Source organism: Embiotoca jacksoni, unplaced genomic scaffold (genome assembly GCF_022577435.1).
Source record: "Embiotoca jacksoni isolate LCO1_2020_lvr unplaced genomic scaffold, fEmbJac1.0.p SCAF_24, whole genome shotgun sequence".
NCBI lineage: Eukaryota > Metazoa > Chordata > Actinopteri > Embiotocidae > Embiotoca > Embiotoca jacksoni.
Window position 1 is genome coordinate 5,520,196 of NW_027185375.1, and position 19,125 is coordinate 5,539,320.

The window sequence follows — 19,125 nt, forward strand, 5'->3', positions numbered from 1 at the left end:
AATGGCTGCCATCCACTGGCACCACCAGAATCCTGCTGCCGCTACAGGAAGTGGGCCTGAGTGACAGCAGGCAGAGCGCTGCCACTAGTGCAGGGATGGAAATGCTGCACATTTTCTGGAAGAAACAAGCGAGAGAGAAAGGATTTGAGTTAACCCAGTAACCTCAAAGGTGTACGATTTTTGGTTTGAATCATTCTTAAATGAATTCATTGGAATTCAGCGTGCAAAGAAATAGCACTGAGTTGCGCAGGTGTCTGCTGAAGTTAGCGTGCTAACCAGCCGGCCCCGGCCTGTCCTCCGTCGTAATACTATCCCGCATCTCAACAGGCAATAGTGAGTCACTGTAGCGTCCAGTCTGCCCTCAGTCCAACATTAGGAGAGGATGAAGCAGCGTATTCTGACCTCTATCTATCAAACTGATGCAATCTGATGTAGCAAAGAAACCAGGTATACGTGTTTGGTCAACTGAAAACGGATCTTTATTGCAGCGAATTACAACACGAACCATTGTTGAGTTCAGCCAGCTAAAACATAAACTTGGCTCAACTGATCCGTACACGTCTGGGTCTATACCAAACAACTTGACAAATATCAGGTATGAAAAAAAAAAGCCAACTGCAAACTAATGGCAGGGCAAGAATACACAACATTTGACCAAACTGCTGAAAGTCTGAGAGTTAGACTGCTGGCAGACGGTGGTATTACAAGACAGGACATACATCCTCCATATTGCACCTTTGAGTTGACACTCCTATATCTTGTCTGTTGATGCCTGATTGTGACAAACAAAAGAAAATAGCGTAAATAGCAGCTAGTGAGGCATTATCTAATTAAAAATATTAACACATTGCAATACATTTCCAGAACAGTTTCATGTTATTGACATATTTGAGTCAAAGGTTTTTTTAGATATCTCTTTTTATCACTCCATGAATCAGAAAACCCTGCCAACAGCCATAAAAATGCATTGTTATCATATCCTTGGGAATAAAATGAATAAATCAGGCGATGAATGGTATAGGTAAAAAAGAAATAAATAAAAACAATGTAGATGAGAATTAAACCGGAAAGTTTAGAATCAGGAAGTGATACTGAAGTGGCAATTTCCTGCTGAAGGTGTGAAAAGAAAACTCCTTTTGAGAAAAAGATCTTTAAAGTTCAATAATTATTTTTTTGTATATAGGAAACTGATATTTACAGACACCATGTCAAATCAAACTGCAACATCAGTAATCTAAAACACATAAATACTGACAATTGAATGGCAGAGAATATATAACAGCAGATGCATGTTGCGTTAGTATTCAAACTTTTCATAAATTTAGGAGGTTGCAAATACACGTATACTAATATAAAAACCTTAATATGTATTTTGGACAATTCTGTTATGGAGGTAAAATAGTATAAAAAAAAAACAATGAAAAAAGTAATGTTTTTGCTTAAGTCTGGTCTGAAGAACAACACCAACAGAATGAAATGTGGTACATATGAAATATGATTTCTACATATGACAGTTTAATGTTTTTAGCTAGCCTCCTCTGATGGTTACTTTACCAGCTGCTGGCTTATGCTACCTGTGTACATTTAATACAACAGGGATTGGACTTTCTTTGTAGTCACAGTGGAAGAATATTGTATACCGGTGACAATGTGGCATAAAAGCTACAACCAGGGGTTCGCTGCCTGTCGTTAAAACATGATTTTATTTCAATGGTTCTGTTGAATGAAGTGAATTAAATCCCCTCACCTGGTTCTTGTTGTATCATAAGTTAAGTTTAAGTTGCAGGTCCTGAGTGAGCCAGGATACTGTGTGACTTGTGTTTCCACACAGGTCAAAGTCCAGTATGTGGATTAGAGGTATCTGCCTCCTGCTGAAGAGCAAAGGTTGATTTTAATTTGAGTCGATAAAGTATGCATGTTAGATATTAGTAGTACCCTTGACTTATACACACATTTTACATTTGTCGTGATACAGAATATCAAAAATGTATTGTAATAACAAGATGTTTTTCACGTTATTACAATACGCAGATGTATAATGTTATTACAAAAAATGTGTATCCTGATAGAACAATATACTTTTTAACCTTGTTACAACAGTGATCAGTTGGTGTCATGCGGAGGTGATACGTCCCTCCAGCTGATCAAAGAAAAAAAGAAATGACACTACCTCCGGCGACTAATAATCTAATAGTTCAGAGCGTATTTCAAACAGTAGTTTTGGATTGAAATGTCCATCCTTGTACTTTGTATTTAATGAGAGAAGTTGAATGGGAGTCTATGGAGTCAGAGGCTTTTCGGAGCCAAGCCCTAATGGTTCTTGGCGGTATTGCACTTTCAGCCACTTCCACATTGGTCTCACTTTTTTTAAACTCAGAAGCTACATCGACATCTGTATTTACAGTCAGTGGTCTCAACCCAAGCGTGAAGTAGAACTTAATGGAAATGTTTAAATAGGCACAGTCGTCAGTTTATTTATCTTTATCTCAATATTTCAATTAATAATGGCTTTCACGTCGTAACAATGTGAGTGATATTGTAACACTTCACGTTCTATGTTTTAACAATAATTTATCACTTAATATACCTACATGAAAAATAATAATATGAAAAATGGCATGTTATAGTGTAATAAAGTGTATTGTTATAGCAATGGAAGTTTTTTATTATCATGTTATGCGTTTCTATTTCATTATAATGTGAAAAATAGGCTATCTTGTTATAACAATAACACTTTTAACATGAGAACACGTTATTGATCCATTTTTCTTTTTTTTTTGCCGCAATGGGCTTCCACGGAGTCACGTCTCTTGACAGTTCCTGCAGTAGACTGTCTACACCTTCAGTTTTATACGGGTTTCTCGCGCTTGAGGTACGGCTGCAAATAGATACCGTCTCGTGCGTTTCTCGAGGAAACTTCACGGTGAGCGGAGGAAGAAACCCAAAGTGTAACGCAGGCAGAGCGTTTGAGACGGGAGTGGCAGGGAGCGATGGAAAGGAGGAAGCACACGGCGGAGGGAAAATACTGTGATTACAATAACAGCACGAGTCGGTGCGCTACAGTCCTATCAGTGAACCACAGCCTTCCCCTCCTCTGCCTCTGCGGAGTTACACAAGCCCGAGCTCGGGAGCAAGAGTCACCTCGAGGTCACAGTTCGCGACTCGAGGACTTTACAACGAACGGGAGTCTGAAGAAAGAGCTGACGTCGGGTTGTGAAACCGCTCAGGGCAGAGCCTGTATGTAATATCAGTGATAATATCAGTGTGTGCAGACAAAGTCGCATGCAGTAGTGAACTTTAAGGCCCGCTCTTACGTGATCACGCGATGAGACGCGTGTTGGAGCATGCAGAACAGCCAATCGGACACAAGGATTTACTCCTCTGCCACATTCTTCAAATTCATGTTTTCTCAGGCGAACCTCACGTGATTCAACTTTTAAAGGTTTAGTTTAAATGAGATCATTCTCCCGCAGTATTTAACACGTGCAGTTAATACGAGTAAAACAAATGAATGCGGATTCAATTACAGAGGATGAATCAATAGTTTATCTTGCAGGGGTGCTGATGCTTCAAGTGGAGGAATAAAATTTGACAGACGAAATGATTTCATGAAAGTTGTTTTTTTTTTTTAAATAACATATTTCAGATTAAGCACTGACAAAACCAAAATGGGCGGGGGGGGGCCCATATTTATCAAGACAACCAAGAGCGCTGACATTTTAGCAAGAACTAAACATAGTCTCCAACCTCAGAGGACGGTCAGAAAAGCTACTTCTGAAGCTCTCTACACACGTTCTCATAAAAGATCAAATCTTTCTTTCACATTTGATCAGGGGTTACGCTGCAAGTCCAACAGATTTCAAAGTTTACAGATGCAGCATTGTGCATTCACAACAAGCTACTGTTAAAGGCATAAATTGCTTTTGGAAAATATTATAAATTTAAGTACATCTGTTTTTCCACCAGTGGAGACTGGTTTTTTGAGTCACTGAGTCTGTCCTCATCTTTTCTTGAAGTGCTCAAGCCTGTTTGGAACCTGAAAACAGTAAATTGAACTTTAGTCTGAGTTTAAATATTTAATAAAAAAATAAAAATAAAAAAAAAAGTTGTAAGGGGCCCCTATCCTGCTCGGCCATCATTGCCATTAAAGTATAATTTATATCTATTGAAAAGCATTCATCCACCTGGAACGTGTGTGCATGTTCATGTGTTCGTGTTTGTCTTATCACCAACTAACGACTAACAGGTTAGAACAGCTCTGCAGATGTCTTTAATGAGATAAGATGACATTCCCGGATCAGCAAATCTGATCAAATTCTTTTTCAGACAAGTAAAAGTAGACTCAAATATGCATCACTGGGAGAATGACGGTCAGGGCTGATTTTCATGATTAAATGTCGTATATTTGGGAAAAGATATCCAGTATTATAATTTATATTACATGATGCCACAGACTTGATAGTCACCATTTATTTTTGGGTACATGTACACTGGCTGGGCGTTGATGACAGCCTGGCTGTGTTTTATGATCCTCTGGCCAGCTGACACAAAGAAAGAAAGAAAGAAAGAAAGAAAGAAAGAAAGAAAGAAAGAAAGAAAGAAAGAAAGAAAGAAAGAAAGAAAGAAGGACAGACAGAGAGCAGGATGGGACATACATCTGGAAGACGTTTAGAAGATGAGCTGCAGATCATCCAGCAGGGGGAGACAGAAACACTCTCCACATTCAGATGTTGTGTCGCAAGAAAAAGCAAAGAAACAGCTGGAGGCAAAGCAACCCAGAACACAATTCAGAGGGTTTGCATTGATCAGAGGTCTTTGTCCAGACTCAGATGTCAGTCTGTCAATGCCAGCCTGCACCAGCAAACAGACAGCAGGTAGAAAGAAAACACAAGATGCGCTATATAGTAAGTTAAATCATCGAAGCAGCCAGACAGTGATCAGGGGTGGAGACTGAGGCTGCTGGCTGCCGATGAACACATTCGTTGCCATGGTGATTACGCAAATAAGGAAGGCCTGAAAGTAAAAACAACCGTCCCTACTTCTCCCGTGGGACTCCTTCAGCATTCATTGCACCTTTTCAGAGTTGACTTCAAGCCCAGACATAAAAACAAAGGTCCCGAGACACTCGCTGGTTCACAACCTTTCCTTCCTCCGATTGTTGCGTGTCGTGATAGGGCTCATTTCAATCCTCCAGACGGTGTTCACAGCATTTACTCACACGCCCGGTATGTACTGTCATGTGAAAGCCGTTTACTCTCCAACAAAACACGTTTGTGTAGGAATTTCACACGACCTTGAAGTTAGTGCAAAGTCTCTCAGAGAGGGACAGCTTGTTTTATACAGGTTTTAAAATGAAGCCTGCTGGTTATGTTGAATGCTGCTTTGTTTCCTTGAACTCCCCACCTGATGTTAAAGCCTCTGTGTGTTTGATCACGTGGCACAGAAGCTGGATTCAAGTCATGATTTGCATGTTGTGTTTTGCAAAGGAGAGAGCACACTGAGAGTTACTGTGCAGATCTATATGCACTGATAAAGAGGAACTCAAAAAGTCATGTTTGAAATACAAAATACTTGAATATGAATGAATATGAAACGCTGCAGCAATTAACTATGAAATAGGGCAAATGTTAATCATCTGGCAATTAAAATATACAAGAAATGATTGCATGAGTCAGCATAACGATTTCAACATTTATGGTATATTTAATAAAGGGAAAGTAAGCCCATATGTAGATGTATGCCACACTCCTGAAGGACAACAAGGTTCTAAGAACCAAGGCATCTGTTGTCCAATATAATATAATCAATATAATCAATTACAATGTGGGGATAATCGTGTGTGGGTGTTGAAGTTGACCAAAATCCTCTTCTTCAGTACACCAGTACGTCCAGTTCTCATGAATATCTGTTGGTTTCTGCTCATCTCCAGCTTTTGTCTTGAAGTGATACCACGTGTGACCCTCAAGTGCTGATCTATAATCAGTTTTAGTTTGAAACAGATCAGTCTAAACATCTTTGTCTGACTCCAAATAGCATGACAGTGCTGATGGAGGTGGCGATGTCTGTTTTAAATAGCTGCCGGTGATTTTCATATCAGTTGACGAAGATGATGGGATTGGACCTCGTTCGGATCTCTCTCGCTATCTGGCACCAGGTGCAGGGTCCGCAGAAGCAGGCGTGCACGCAGTCGTTGCAGATCGTTCCCTGTAAAGACGGACACTCAGTTATTGGGTTAATCCTTAAAGCCCCGCAGGCTTTTAATCTGAAATGACCAGCTCTAAATTCAGTCACAGCTGCATAAATGTAGTAGCCTGGTGTGAACCGGACCCCGTTTCACTTTGCGAATATGGGTCTGGTCGCCCTCCACAGAGAATTGTTTGCAGTCGTTCCGTCCTACTGGGCTTAGGCCTCGGGTTCATTTTAACCAATCAGCGTGCCCCGAAACCGGCCGACACTGCCGTCAAAGGCCCATGTCATAATTGTTTTAATGAACGGCAACGGCTTGATGAGATGCTGATCATTTATTCGCGTTGAACGCTGAACATTTGGCAATTTTTTTGAGGTCAGCTAGATTTGAAAAATGTTGAGGCTGCGCTCATCACTGTCACCAGCCGTCCAATCACAGTGAAGGAGGGGCGGGACAAACGCGGTTAACTGCGAACATTGGTCACTGATTGGTCTGCCTTTTAGATTTGCAGTGCAAATGCAATTTAGAACCAAGTTTACCGACTATATTCACAGCAAAAAAAACCAAAACTGAAGCTGGTAGGACGGTCGGCGCAGCCAGGCTATAAATGCAGACACCCCCCCCCCCCCCTAAAAAAAAAAAAAAAAAAAAAAAAAAAAAAAAAAAACAACCTTGGCCTCTATGGATAACAGACATTTGGAAGAATTTTTTAAATACAATAAGTCTCCATATGTTTGTCAGCAGGCCAGAGGGACATTTCAAAAACTTCAAGCAAATACAGTTTTAAATGTGGCCTGGTCCTACTTCAGAGACCTCCAGGATAAAAGGATATACTTATGCAAAATATCTAGAAAAACAAGTATAATAAAGATTTAATATCATGATCCAACAGCTATAACAGTTCTGTAAGGCAGCTGATTGTTTGGCCACAGTCATTAATCACTGTCAAAGTGTACCCAAACAAAACAGCTGGAACAAAGGAATGCAGTGTACTGGAACCTTCTTTAATGACCATGCTGCGTGAATTGCTGGATGTTGTCTGGAAACCTGAACGCAGATCCTGCTGAAAGGCCGAACAGGTTCGATACTGATCAGAGATCAGATAAACAGTGACGGCAACGTTAACGTTCATGCCGGTTACCGATGCAGGACGGCCTCAATGTCGACACAACGGCTGGCAGTTCATACCTCGATGCCATATCGCTGGCGCACCGACACCCTAACGGCTGTGGTAATAGGGGGGATAACTCCAAACATGTCCAGCAGGGGTAAACACAGACACTCTCCGGCCTCGTGGGTCGTCTTACAGGTGAAGCAGGGAAGGCACCAAAAAGCAAAGCAACCTGAGAGAAGACACGTTAGAGAGATTAAACACGTTAAAGGCCATGTCCAAATGTCCCTTGTTGACATTTTAAGCCTCTTAAAGTTGCGCTCAGTGTAAACACGATATCTTGCTTTATTTCAGGATGCCATTGGCACACATTATGTTCAAATACTTCACTCCACCCGCTGATCTCCCGTCTGCTGTCTGTTGGCATTCCTAAACCAAGATCAGTCTGAATGATAAGTGCGCCTTGAGTTCCAGACATGCGAGAGGGATTTAGAGGTCAAGGTCTTGTCTCGACACGCGTGTTAAAAAGTGCATCTATTGTGTCTCTCCTTCTCCCGCACTTTGTAAAATATGTTCCCCCGATCTAATCGCATTGAAACCAAGTGATGCACTCACACTGCGGCAGGTCTTTGAAGCAATCACAGATGCCAGAAGTCCACTGGCTGGATGCAGCGGTCTGGATGAAGGGCCGGGGTTGGGTCACCACTGTCCTCTGAGACATGGCTTGGACTTCTGACAATAAAAAACAACAATGTAGAATTTCTGCATCGAGGTTGTTTGCCTCCAACGGCCAGTCATGTTGCAGTTTACATCCATGTCTCATGTCTCATGTAGTATATAAACTATACTAGACTCAAGGTTGTGAAGACACACAAAGATTGACTCAAAGTCTTCACGAATAGACTTTACCTTGAATAGGAGCACTTTAGTAGCACTTAAAATGGCACTTACTTATAGCACTTTGAAGTTTGGCTTTCTTGAAGAAAATATTACTTTCTCGATTCTTGTTGTTCTGAATTTGTACCCTCATGGTTGAAATGCACTTATTGTAAGTCGCTTTGGATAAAAGCGTCAGCTCAATGAAATGTAATGTTATGTAATGTATATAATACATCAGGAAGACTGTGAAGAAAACCCAGTTGATTAAACACATAGTTGTAGCCATGACAGTACATAATGCTTCAAATTCTAAAACATGGATTCTTCACGCACATCTTCAACCAAACAGCACAGCATAGTTATACAGTCGCCACAGTTCCTGAGGTATCAAAGGTCACAAAAATGGGATGGTGGTCATACAGATGCACGGGGGCGTCAATTTTTTTTTAGAAAAAGCAGGTTACATTGATAGCCTTCACAATACTGCTGAAATCCGTTGCCGTATAAAAGCCACTTGCTGATGATGAAGTGACTAAATGAGAGAAATGTTTTCTTCCTTTCTGCAGAATTTAAATGACAAAGCTGTTTCAGGTCAACATGCTGTTATTTTTCACACCGTGGATATAAGACAGTTGGCAGAGCTGGAGGTGGAGGTGGCTTTAAAATCACAAGGTGACTACATTTGGTGACTTGAATATTTTTTTACCTTGTGCAATGTGATGACGTCGTGTGGATTATGTCCTTGTTTCTGTGCCAGAGAACAGTTCAGGATGTTGTGATATCTGTGGGATGTAAAATCAGCAGCCAGATCAGACACCGCTTGGGTGGTTTGTTTTTTGAGCCATGTCGTACGAACCAGACTATAACCCTCACACGAGATCCGGTGAAGTGCATCCATTTCAAATTCCTTGAGATGACAAGAAATTCAGTTGTTCCATTTGTAGCTCAAGGAGTGATGCACATTCAGGTGAATTTACTGAACAGAGTCAGAATTGATTTTTAAAAAATAAGTAATAACCTCACATCTCCCCCCCCAAAAAAATAGGTGGAAGGAGGAGGTGGAAAGATGTTTGTTTTGTTTGAAGCATTTCATAAATCTGCAGGTTGTAAAATTCCCTTAAAAGTTCAATTCTCCACCTTAAAACATAGAAGTTCCCCCAAAACCTGACAAATTAGGTTTAGATGATATGTATAAATGTAAATATGAATTTTCCTGGCCTGCCCTCTGGCTGATCTGTTCTCTCAGTATGCCAGTAGTAGTATCCTGACTGTAAGTCTCTCTGAGTGGTTTGTCTTACCTTTCTGTGGAGAGGCAGCAGAGTTCTGTCACCTGAGTGAGTGAGTGAGTGAGTGAGTGATACGTTTCCACGGGATGCTTGTTGGCAACTGGTCTGTCCAGTCTGACTTGCGTCAACACCTTCGACAGTCAAACATCAGCCTGTCTGACCGTCTTTCATCCTTTTGAACCTCAGACTTCATCGCGCCTCAGTGACCTCAGTTAAATTGCGCTGGTGATTTCTGAGACAGACAAATACGAACAAAGGAGAATGTCCTGTTCCACTGTGGCACGTGGCTCTGTGCCTTTGTTTGAAACTTCATCATATTCACTCAGAAGGTTTTGATTCTGACATTTCCTTGGATTCACATCACTCCATTGTCCAGCGTTGCAATATTTGTATGTTTTATTAGAATTCATTAAACAATTCATCACAAATCAATCACACAATCTTTAGACCACAATGGCACTTAAAATCCCAGAGCAGCTTAGCAGAAAGGGGTAGGAAACAGAATATGAGGATGCATTAAAATGGAAAATATTTATTATTTGGGGCAGCTGTGGGTTGGTGGTTTAGTCATTGCATCCTCCAGTCCACATACCAAACTGGCCTTGAGCAAGACTCTGTACCCCAAGGTGTGTGTGTGTGTGTGTGTGTGTGTGTGTGTGTGTGTGTGTGTGTGTGTGTGTGTGTGTGTGTGTGTGTGGTGTGTGTGTGTGTGTGTGTGTGTGTGTGTGTGTGTGTGTGTGTGTGTGTGTGTGTGTGTGTGGTGAAGTGTTTTGCAGACGGCTATGGTAAAAAATCCATAGCACACAAACCATTTACCAAAATCATAAATACAAATGAAGTAAAAAAATATATATATATATTTTCAGATGCTTTGCTGAGTGCCAACATGTAAACATAACTGGCACCATTTCACAGATTTATAGAAAATGTCTTAATTAAAAATGTAAGTGACATCAAGTACTGTATATACACACTGAAATAAACAAAAACTGTTATTAAAAGTAGCCTAAAAGTCCTGAAAGATATTTAGTCATGTATAATTTACCCTGTACTGCTACAGTGTTAAGATAAAAAGAAAAGTCACAAATGGCACAAAATTAAAAAATATTTTCTACCTTTAAACATTTAATATAAAAAAAAATATATTTTTGAGAAAAACGGAAATAATAACTCGTGGAAGCAAATTGTTCATTTTCAGTTTCGTCACAACTTTCTTTATTAAGAATTTTCATTATCTGTTTATTTGAAATAATAACTGCAAATAGCCTGCATTCAACATTTTATTAAAACTTTTTACTCTCAATAAAATGTGATTTGAAATGCAAGAATATGTCAAGATCAATCAGCTTCAGATGGAGGCTTTACTTTGACTTTGCTGTGACTCCTAATTGAAGCAAACATCATCAGTGTGCTGTGATGTGTTGATTCATCTCTATTACAGAATACAGTGATGGCGGAAATATTTACATCTTCTACTTCACGGGAGGTGCTAGTATGTAGCAATGGAGTACCATTACACATTTCCAACTTGAGTAAAAGTACAGAAGTATTAACAGCTAAATATACTCATGTACTGCAGATACAGTTACAGCAGGTAGCTTGATCCATAGGTTCTCAACCTTGGGTTGGACCTCCTCCAGGGGTCACAGGATGATTACACAGGAGTCCTTTGTGGAACTGGTTTACTTTCCACAACTGACAGAATACATTTTGGTGAGTGAAGCAGTTCCTCAAAGGAACATGCAACACCCTGCTGTAATATAGAAGTGACTTGTATCATAGTTATTTCTGTTATCTTGGGACAAAGTGAACTTTCCTCTCCGTGGGACACATTGTGTCCCCGCTGAAGTCTCCGAGGTAACAGGGAGTGTCTGCAGGCCAGAGGAAGTGTGATTAAATCAACTCCTGCACTCTGGAGGACAGACTGCCGGCACAAAAAAAGAAAAGTCCTGGATGTGTCTAGACCAAGTGCGCCCCCTGCAGGGAGGTCAGAGCGGTGTATTTGGCTGAGGAGGAAGAGGAGGTGGCGTGGGATGCTGCTCTTCTCTTCAGCTCTCTGGAGATCTGGAGCCAAGATAGCGGATAGCAGCAGCATCCATACAGGCAGTCGCTCCACACACTCCCCTGTAAGACACACAGAACACAGGTGGGAGGCTCGAACAAAAGGTGAACATTTGCATTTAGGTGCAAAAAAAACCTAAATTTTACTGATACATAATGCAGCAGATCAGTGCTTCATTTATCTGAGGTGGTCTGCTATGAGCTTCTTCTTTAATTATCATTCATAGTAAAGTTAGTTAGACTTTACTTTACAGTGAAATGCTAAAATGTATCATATTTTACCACACTTCTTTTTGATACAAGTACAAACACGCGATACAGAAGACCAAATTAAGTAAATAGTGCACAAATTGGTGATGTACAGCAGTGAATGGTTGCTTGAAGTGATCATCGGGCAGTGTATTTGTCAGTGTAACAGTATAATGTGTTCTTCTGTTTCTGTGATATCCTCCCTCTGAGCGCAGTGAGGTTCTGGCAGCCAAGTCTTTGCTCATAGCAACAGAAGAAGGGCTCGTCAGTAATGTTAAGATGGAAATGTTGGTGGGTGAGATTTAATAAATCAATAATGTCTGAGAGACACAGTAAAAAGGCAGATTCCGTGTGCAGCTTGACCATGTGATTTCTCCCTCATGACACAGAGTCGGCACGGCAACGGGGAGCCCAATTAAGAGTTTCTGTCAGTTTTCAATCTTCACTATTTATCACTGTTGAGTTGGACATTTGTGCTGACATAATATAAACTTGTACCTTGATTTTGGCTTGATCATACTACAAAAATAGTTACAAAACATGTGAAATACCTGCAGTAATGTAAAATCACCCTGACGTGAATTTAATGTGGGAGGTGACATAAACAACAAGAATAAAATCTCCACCCACAAACATCTCCACGGGCCAATGTGAATGCAGCTTTTTGATTCTGACGCGACTGCAGATTTTAGATGCAAATTGGGACACAAGCGACGAACACTGTTCCCTTTGGACACGTGTCCGTGTTCAGAGACAAACCTGGGATCTGCTTACCTTCTCTCTCCTGCTCCGCCTCCCCCTGTGGATTCAGTGTGGGAGGGTGGCAATAATGACTAAAATTATCAGTCCGCCCTATGTATGTCAGTGTAAGTCTGGGGATCCGTAGGTAACATGCAACTTTCTGAGAAGATGTCCGCATGCCCAAAAGAATGTAAACGGAGAAAAACAAAGCAATCTCAGCTCCCATTTTAAACACAGCGATAAGGTAAAACAAAAACAATCAAAGCAGAAACACATTAAAGGCAAAACAATCCTTTATATATGTAATGGCAATGTACAAATACTCCATTACAAGGAGGAGGAATCTTACTTTCCAAATAAAAGTACAGAAGTATTAGCAGCAAAATATATTAAAAGCACTGATGTAAAAGTCCTCCTTTGGTCACCCTAAATAATATATTCTTGTATGTAACATTATCAGATTGTTAATACTGGAGCATCAGTGTGTAAGCAGCATGTTACTGTTGTAGGTGGAACAAGTTTGAACTAATTTATATCCGGCTTTATGCCCTTAAATGAACCCCATGAATTTTGCATGTTGCAAAAACTCATGTGATCAGATCACATGTGATTGTGCACATGTGAAACATGTATTCTGCCCATTGGAAACATGTGGTATTCGGCCATTTTCAAGGTGAAATGTGGGCATCACATGTAGATATCCATGGGATAACTTCTCCACATATTTCCCCCACGTTATCATGTGTTGCAACATGTGGTAAACATGTTTCAGCCGCGCGATCACGCGAGGAAAACATGGGAAACTCTTGTTTTTTTTTTCTGTAAGGGTGTCAAGGTACCACAGATACATCTTAAGGGTTGTCAGATGATTACTGGGAGAGAAAAAAAAGAAGAAAGAAATCAGTTTTCACTTTTTAGACTTTTTCGCTAATCTCCGATTTTTGCTGAAATATCGAATCATTTGAACATTTATTGTAATCGAACCGTGTGAGAAGTTCAGAGGGAAAATAATCACTATTTTGTGGCGCTGTTAAAAACTCATGTAAAATGTGGCCCTGACTACACACTTCTCTCTGTAAGATGTCAGAAGTTAGAAAGGTTGGAATAACCACTGGTTTAATCGTTAACAGTATTTTAAAAGTTTGACATATGATCCGTTGTGTCAAATCTTCGTCTTTAAGGTAACTAAAGCTGTCAAATACATGTAGAGGAGTAGAAAGTATATATCCCTCTGAGAGTAGAGTGGAAGTGTAAAATAGCATTAGAATAGAAATACTCAAGTACAAGTACTACAGAAAATGTTGTTACTTTCCACAGCCGGAGATAAAAACATGAGAAAATAAGTTTTAGTATATCCATATGGCTGTAATCACACCGCACGGAATTACACACTATAACAGCATTGTCTACTTTCCGCTCGCGAGAGAACTGATTTACAAACAACCAACACGCCGATACTTGTTTTCATAAGAACTTCTGGCACCTTCCTCGTGCTTTGCAGTATTGACAGCGATCCACAGCCCACTCCACCTCCAGAGAGGCCAAGATTACCAACCGCCCCCCCCATCTCCGATGGCAGCGCTCCAGCCTCTGCCTCCCCGGCCTCCAACCACTCCCACCTCCTGCCTTATCTCTCCTCGTCTTCACCGTCCCAGAAACGGCTGGCTGGGCTTAGCCGACATCAAACTCACACCCCGGCACTTGGTATGTGAAACAGCTGTTTGGCATTGGTCAGGCGATAATCAGTGACAGAGACCTGATGTCTATTTGGATGTGTGGTCACGCATGGTGCTGGATGAGTGTTTCAGTGTAGTGGACAAATGGCACAGCAGTGAAGCAGTGGGTGGACAGCCTAAGCAGTTTAACTGTTAGTTGTTTAATAATTTGGTTATTTATGGTTTGAGTGCAGACGTATTATCCTGAACTCACTTCATCGTCAACATATACCCGATGTCACCTCAAAGACTCCGAACATTGTTTGCATTGCTGAAGTAATGATCATTAGGCACACCTCCTATTTCCCCCGTGAGCCGTTATTGTGTTTCATCTCCGAGATGTCTCCATCTCCTCAACACTAATCATAATTATTCAAAGCCCCAGAAGCTCTGTGTAATTGAGCTGGGGACACAGTGAGACATGACAGAGAGCAATCAGCTAAATTGTTCCAGCCGATGTTTATCACAGCATCACAACTGCTGGGCCCGCTCCACTTGACTGAAGGAATTTAATCACGACTGGTTAGAGTAAAGTTTAACTCTTGTACTCCCAACTCAACGCAGCAAACCTCACAGGAAAACAGATTATTCACATCACTTAACTTCCTCTGCTGTTATTGCACTGACCAAAGATACATGCTACAAGGTGTCAGCTATCAAATGTTAGTTTGTTATTCAAGACTGTTATCGCAGTGCAATATTAAACCAAAGCCTACAGACAGGTGGAGGTTTAAAGAGAAAACAGAGTAAATATGTGAGGAAAATAAATCACTGTATTTAAAAGTGTTTGTGGCCTGAAACTAAAGCAGAAGTGCTTTTAAGTACAAAAAACCTCTGGCTCCATAAACTCCCTCAAAAGGCATCAAACTCCTCTTTAATGAAATACAAAGTCAAATTTTTTTTTTCAACAAGTCATTGTGGTTTCATTATCTAAATTCCCACCTTCTGATCAGTGTCCTGGTGGTCCTTCTGAAAATAATTCCAGGATTGGTTAGATATTAGGCTTCAAAGAGAGGAATGGGGGCGATTGACATTTGATTGACAGGCTTGTGGTGCAGAGAGAGGTTTCTATAGGTAGCATAATGTCTACAGGTTCTCAGTCACATCCTCCCCTCTCCTCCCCAGCTCATACAAATATGGTCACTTCTGCCCCCCCCCCCAAAAAAAAAAAAAAAAAAAAAAAAAAAAGGACGACGACGCCAGACCGCCAGAATGAAGGCTTCAAAACTGCAGTACACAATCCATGGTGGGCTACCACTTGATAGAAACTTAACTTCATGAAATGCTTTACATTGACAGCTTATCATAATATAGCACCGTGTGTCACAGCATGTGCCACTTTTTTCACCCCCAGGTGTATTTATTTATTTTTGTGTATATTTTGTGTTAATAGTATGTGTGTGTGTGTGTGTGTGTGTGTGTGTAGTCATACATTGGTTATATCTTATCTTATCTTATCTTATCTTATCTTATCTTATCTTATCTTATCTTATCTTATCTTATCTTATTAACACGGAACAGATTGGTTGACAGGGAACACTGTGACACTGAATGTAAACTATAACCAGTTTTGTTTAGGTTTAATGAAATAATATAGCCATGCCCTCAAAAATACTGACAACAAAGGAAGGCAGGAAAAACTGTGGAATTCTACAAAAAAATACTTAAGATTTTGAAGAAATAGGATGTGTCTGTGCAGCAAAGTTCACTTGTTTTGTGTTTTGTTTTTTTGTTTTTTTAACTTATAGATCTGATTGAGAATTTGAGGACACTATGCCATCCCATCTAAACTGAAAACCTGACAGCACCTGACTGACTGGTTTAAACCAGGCACACCCCCAAACAGGTCTCTCTTTGAAGCGTAATTTTGAGTTGATCATGGAAAGGGACTAGAACACTGATCAGAAGGAGAGAATTTAGCTTTAAATGGGAGTCTTGGAGCCAGAAGTGTTTGTAACTAGCCCCTAGTGGTATTGCACTTCTGCATTGGCTCCACTTTCAAGGCTTGGAGCCATTTCTATTTACAGTCCGTGGTGGCTGCCTTAGATGCCGCTCTTCACCACCACCACCATCAATACATCAAATAAGAGACTTTGTTTTGAGAGAATGTTTTTCATCCCTCCAGTGGAGTTACACATTCTTGGTGAATAAGTAGATTTGAAGCCTTTCTGCGGGCTTATTGTGGACTGCCATTTTATTGTTTTATTATGTCTTCGTTGGGGCTTTTCTTTTAAACTCTCACCCATCTGCAGTTGCTCACTTACCCTGCGTGGTACTAAGTCTATCAACTCATGCTGATGTTTGTCCCTCCAGTCCAAAATTATGTAGGTACACTCAATTTGTCCGTAACGTGTGCTAAAAAATGACAATTAAAATCTCAGTGGGATACTTCAGAGAATTGCATCAGGAAACGAATGATATATTGTTGTTGTTGTTGTTGTTTCTTCAAATGTACCATATTAAAGTACCTGAATGCCGTATCTCTCTCTGACAGAAGCCCTCATGGCGAGAGAGGCTGGCGGCACACAGCCAATACAGTCAAGCAGAGGCAGGCAGGGACACGCACCCACTGCGCTGGTCACCTTACAGGTAAACACTGGGAGGCAGCACAGGGCAAAACAGCCTGCGGACACACACACACACACACACACACACACACACACACACACACACACACACACGCACACACGCACGCACGCACGCACGCACGCACGTCAACTCCAAGCACACTAAAAACATGACAGCTGACTGTAAAAGTTTACCCTTTCCAACACTTTCCTGAGCTTGTCAGTCAGTCACAGTAGATCAGATATAACATAAGTCTACTAACTTCCTATGATATTGTATACTTACAGTCTCCTATGTCTTTGTAGCACTCACACAGGCCGGTGCTCCATTGGCCTGCCGCCTGAGATCTGCTCTGCGGCTGAACATGGACCACCTGTCGGGACATCATTGGGCTGTCCATCCACACCAGGAAGGTGAAATGAAAATATCATTAAATAAAAGATTGACTGTCATAATGACAAGGTGGGAGATAGTCATATTATAATTCCAAGGATGTTCTTTATTCTTTTTCTGACTGTGATGCACTTCATAATGTCAAATATTTAAAAAAAATCAATACGGATCTGTTCTTGCTTTTGAATTTTTATTTGTATCATATTTTAATCAAATTTCTTCACAAAGGCGCCATTTGTCTAATTTTGAGAGAGTTAACGTTACACTGATGTATTTTCTTATTTATTTACAACATGTATTGTTGTTCTCTAATCATGGAAGTTTCAGGTGATCACTAAATATTTTCTTCCCTGCCCCTCGGACAGGTTTGACTGATCAAAAGAATGAGGAAATAATGAAAGCACAATACTCGAGCTCCGAACATATTTCATGTGTTTTCTCTACAATATCATTCCTGGAGCTGCAGCATTGCAAACACTATTTGGTTACAAGGTTGTCGCGTCAGCTCGAGGCAGATGGAGCCAGCAGGCTGAACTCTGAAGAATGATTCACGTCCCTGTTCTCGGTCAGGTCAAGTATAACTGACAATATGTAACTAGTCCTGACAGAATGATTGACTTACCTGTCTAAACGTTTAGTTATCCAAACCGTTGGAAAAACCGAGTGCTGCAAAAAGTGTTGGACTTTCACTATTTCTGTCCTCACAGGTGTGTTCTTCACCTGACTGCAGTGTTTTGGTGTAAATATGAAAGTGTCAGGTATGACGGGTAAACAAGGCCTTCTGTTCCCATCACAGTTAGCTCTGCTGACCTGCAGTAATCCAGTCAGAGATTAGTGGAAGTCTAGAATAATGTGCTGTCATCATTCATTTTTTTTTTAGGTTAACTGTTGAGTAAGTTTTAGAAGAAAAAAAAAAAACTGTGAAAAAAGTGAGCTGGATTGAAGTACAAGTTCTCTTTTTAGGCCGATGCTGAAGCTTTTAGAAAATCACCATCAATAATGTATCAGAATCACAAGAACTGGATGGAAATTTGGAATTTCACCATTTAAAATTGCACCATAAGGGTTTCCCAAAGTTCATTGTCAGTGAAGCATTTCAACATAAACAATGTCTCCACTCTCATATCCGATTTCTCGTTGTTCTGGTAGAAGTGAGCAGAACAGACATCAGGAAAGACCCAGTTCAGTGAATCCTGTCAGTACCAAACAAAACCTGGCTTTCATGAGGGCTGCAGCTGACACCAGCGATCGCACAGGAGATTAGCGGAGGTGACATTCGTAGTTTGTGGAAGATAGATAGGTATCGCATCTTCTCGCAACGAGTTAAAAGAACTGCGACGTAAAACTGTATATATCTGCAACTGCGGAGGCTGTTTCACAGACGCTGACAGAACCAATGTTGTCATTTATTTCACAACCGTTACACTAAATAAGGATTTGAAGCAACGTTTTGACATTTTGGGAAACACTCAATGTCACACCCAGAGGATTGATGTCACTTTCACTTCTGTGCTGTAGTTACATATGCAGCTGGAGCTAGCAGCTGTTGGCATTGCTGGAGGAATAAAGATTGGAAGCAAAGGAAACAGTTACCTTAAGAAAAAGAGGCTCATAAAATGCCCAATTTATAATTTTTACACTTTATCTTTTTTGCACTGTGCAGGTAATTAAACAAACTAGTGAGCCTTATAAGTTCTGTTGGCAGATTTAGTTACCTCTAAACAAAGCCAGACTTGCTGTGTTCCCTGTTTTGTGCTCAGCTAAGCTAACCACCTGCTGGCTATGGTATACCCTGCGTGCATACTGTGCTTGCAACTATATAATTGTGTTCTTGGTCCCTCTCTATCCTCGACCATCTTTGAAGGGGACAGATAAGAGACTATTGTCTGTGCATTGTAATGGAGGGATACGTTGTGTGTCACTGGCCTGTGTGTT

The 19,125-nt window shown here is 40.7% G+C and overlaps 2 protein-coding genes across 3 annotated transcripts; both read right to left on the reverse strand.

Moving 5' to 3' along the window:
• Window positions 1-5,668: 5,668 nt before the first annotated feature.
• ponzr4 (plac8 onzin related protein 4) lies at window positions 5,669-9,531 on the reverse strand. 2 transcript variants are annotated; one of them, XM_069159326.1, is made up of 5 exons: window positions 9,476-9,531; window positions 8,884-8,959; window positions 7,914-8,030; window positions 7,376-7,530; window positions 5,669-6,204 (listed from the first exon to the last, which is right to left on the reverse strand). In XM_069159326.1, exons 3-5 carry the CDS (start codon window positions 8,017-8,019, stop codon window positions 6,094-6,096), a joined length of 372 nt encoding a protein of 123 aa, XP_069015427.1. In that variant the 5' UTR covers window positions 8,020-8,030; window positions 8,884-8,959; window positions 9,476-9,531; the 3' UTR covers window positions 5,669-6,093. The 2 variants fall into 2 exon arrangements, with proteins under 2 accessions (XP_069015427.1, XP_069015428.1); XM_069159327.1 differs by lacking the exon at window positions 9,476-9,531 and adding an exon at window positions 9,051-9,422.
• Window positions 9,532-10,671: 1,140 nt separating this feature from the next.
• Window positions 10,672-17,200, reverse strand: LOC138204177 (placenta-specific gene 8 protein-like). The gene is made up of 3 exons (XM_069159328.1): window positions 17,083-17,200; window positions 16,698-16,852; window positions 10,672-11,587 (listed from the first exon to the last, which is right to left on the reverse strand). Exons 1-3 carry the CDS (start codon window positions 17,195-17,197, stop codon window positions 11,423-11,425), a joined length of 435 nt encoding a protein of 144 aa, XP_069015429.1. The 5' UTR covers window positions 17,198-17,200; the 3' UTR covers window positions 10,672-11,422.
• Between the last annotated feature and the right edge of the window lie 1,925 nt (window positions 17,201-19,125).

Excerpts from the sequence above, each read along its gene's own strand:
- LOC138204177 (XM_069159328.1), bottom strand. The coding sequence starts at position 17,197 with ATGGACAGCCCAATGATGTCCCGACAGGTGGTCCATGTTCAGCCGCAG. Across the intron at positions 16,853-17,082 it reads CTACAAAGACATAGGAGACT|GCTGTTTTGCCCTGTGCTGC; the intron begins GTAAGTATACAA and ends GTGTGTCCGCAG. Across the intron at positions 11,588-16,697 it reads GAGAGAGATACGGCATTCAG|GGGAGTGTGTGGAGCGACTG; the intron begins GTACTTTAATAT and ends TGTGTCTTACAG.
- ponzr4 (XM_069159326.1), bottom strand. The coding sequence starts at position 8,019 with ATGTCTCAGAGGACAGTGGTGACCCAACCCCGGCCCTTCATCCAGACC. Across the intron at positions 7,531-7,913 it reads CTTCAAAGACCTGCCGCAGT|GTTGCTTTGCTTTTTGGTGC; the intron begins GTGAGTGCATCA and ends GTCTTCTCTCAG. Across the intron at positions 6,205-7,375 it reads GCCAGCGATATGGCATCGAG|GGAACGATCTGCAACGACTG; the intron begins GTATGAACTGCC and ends CCGTCTTTACAG.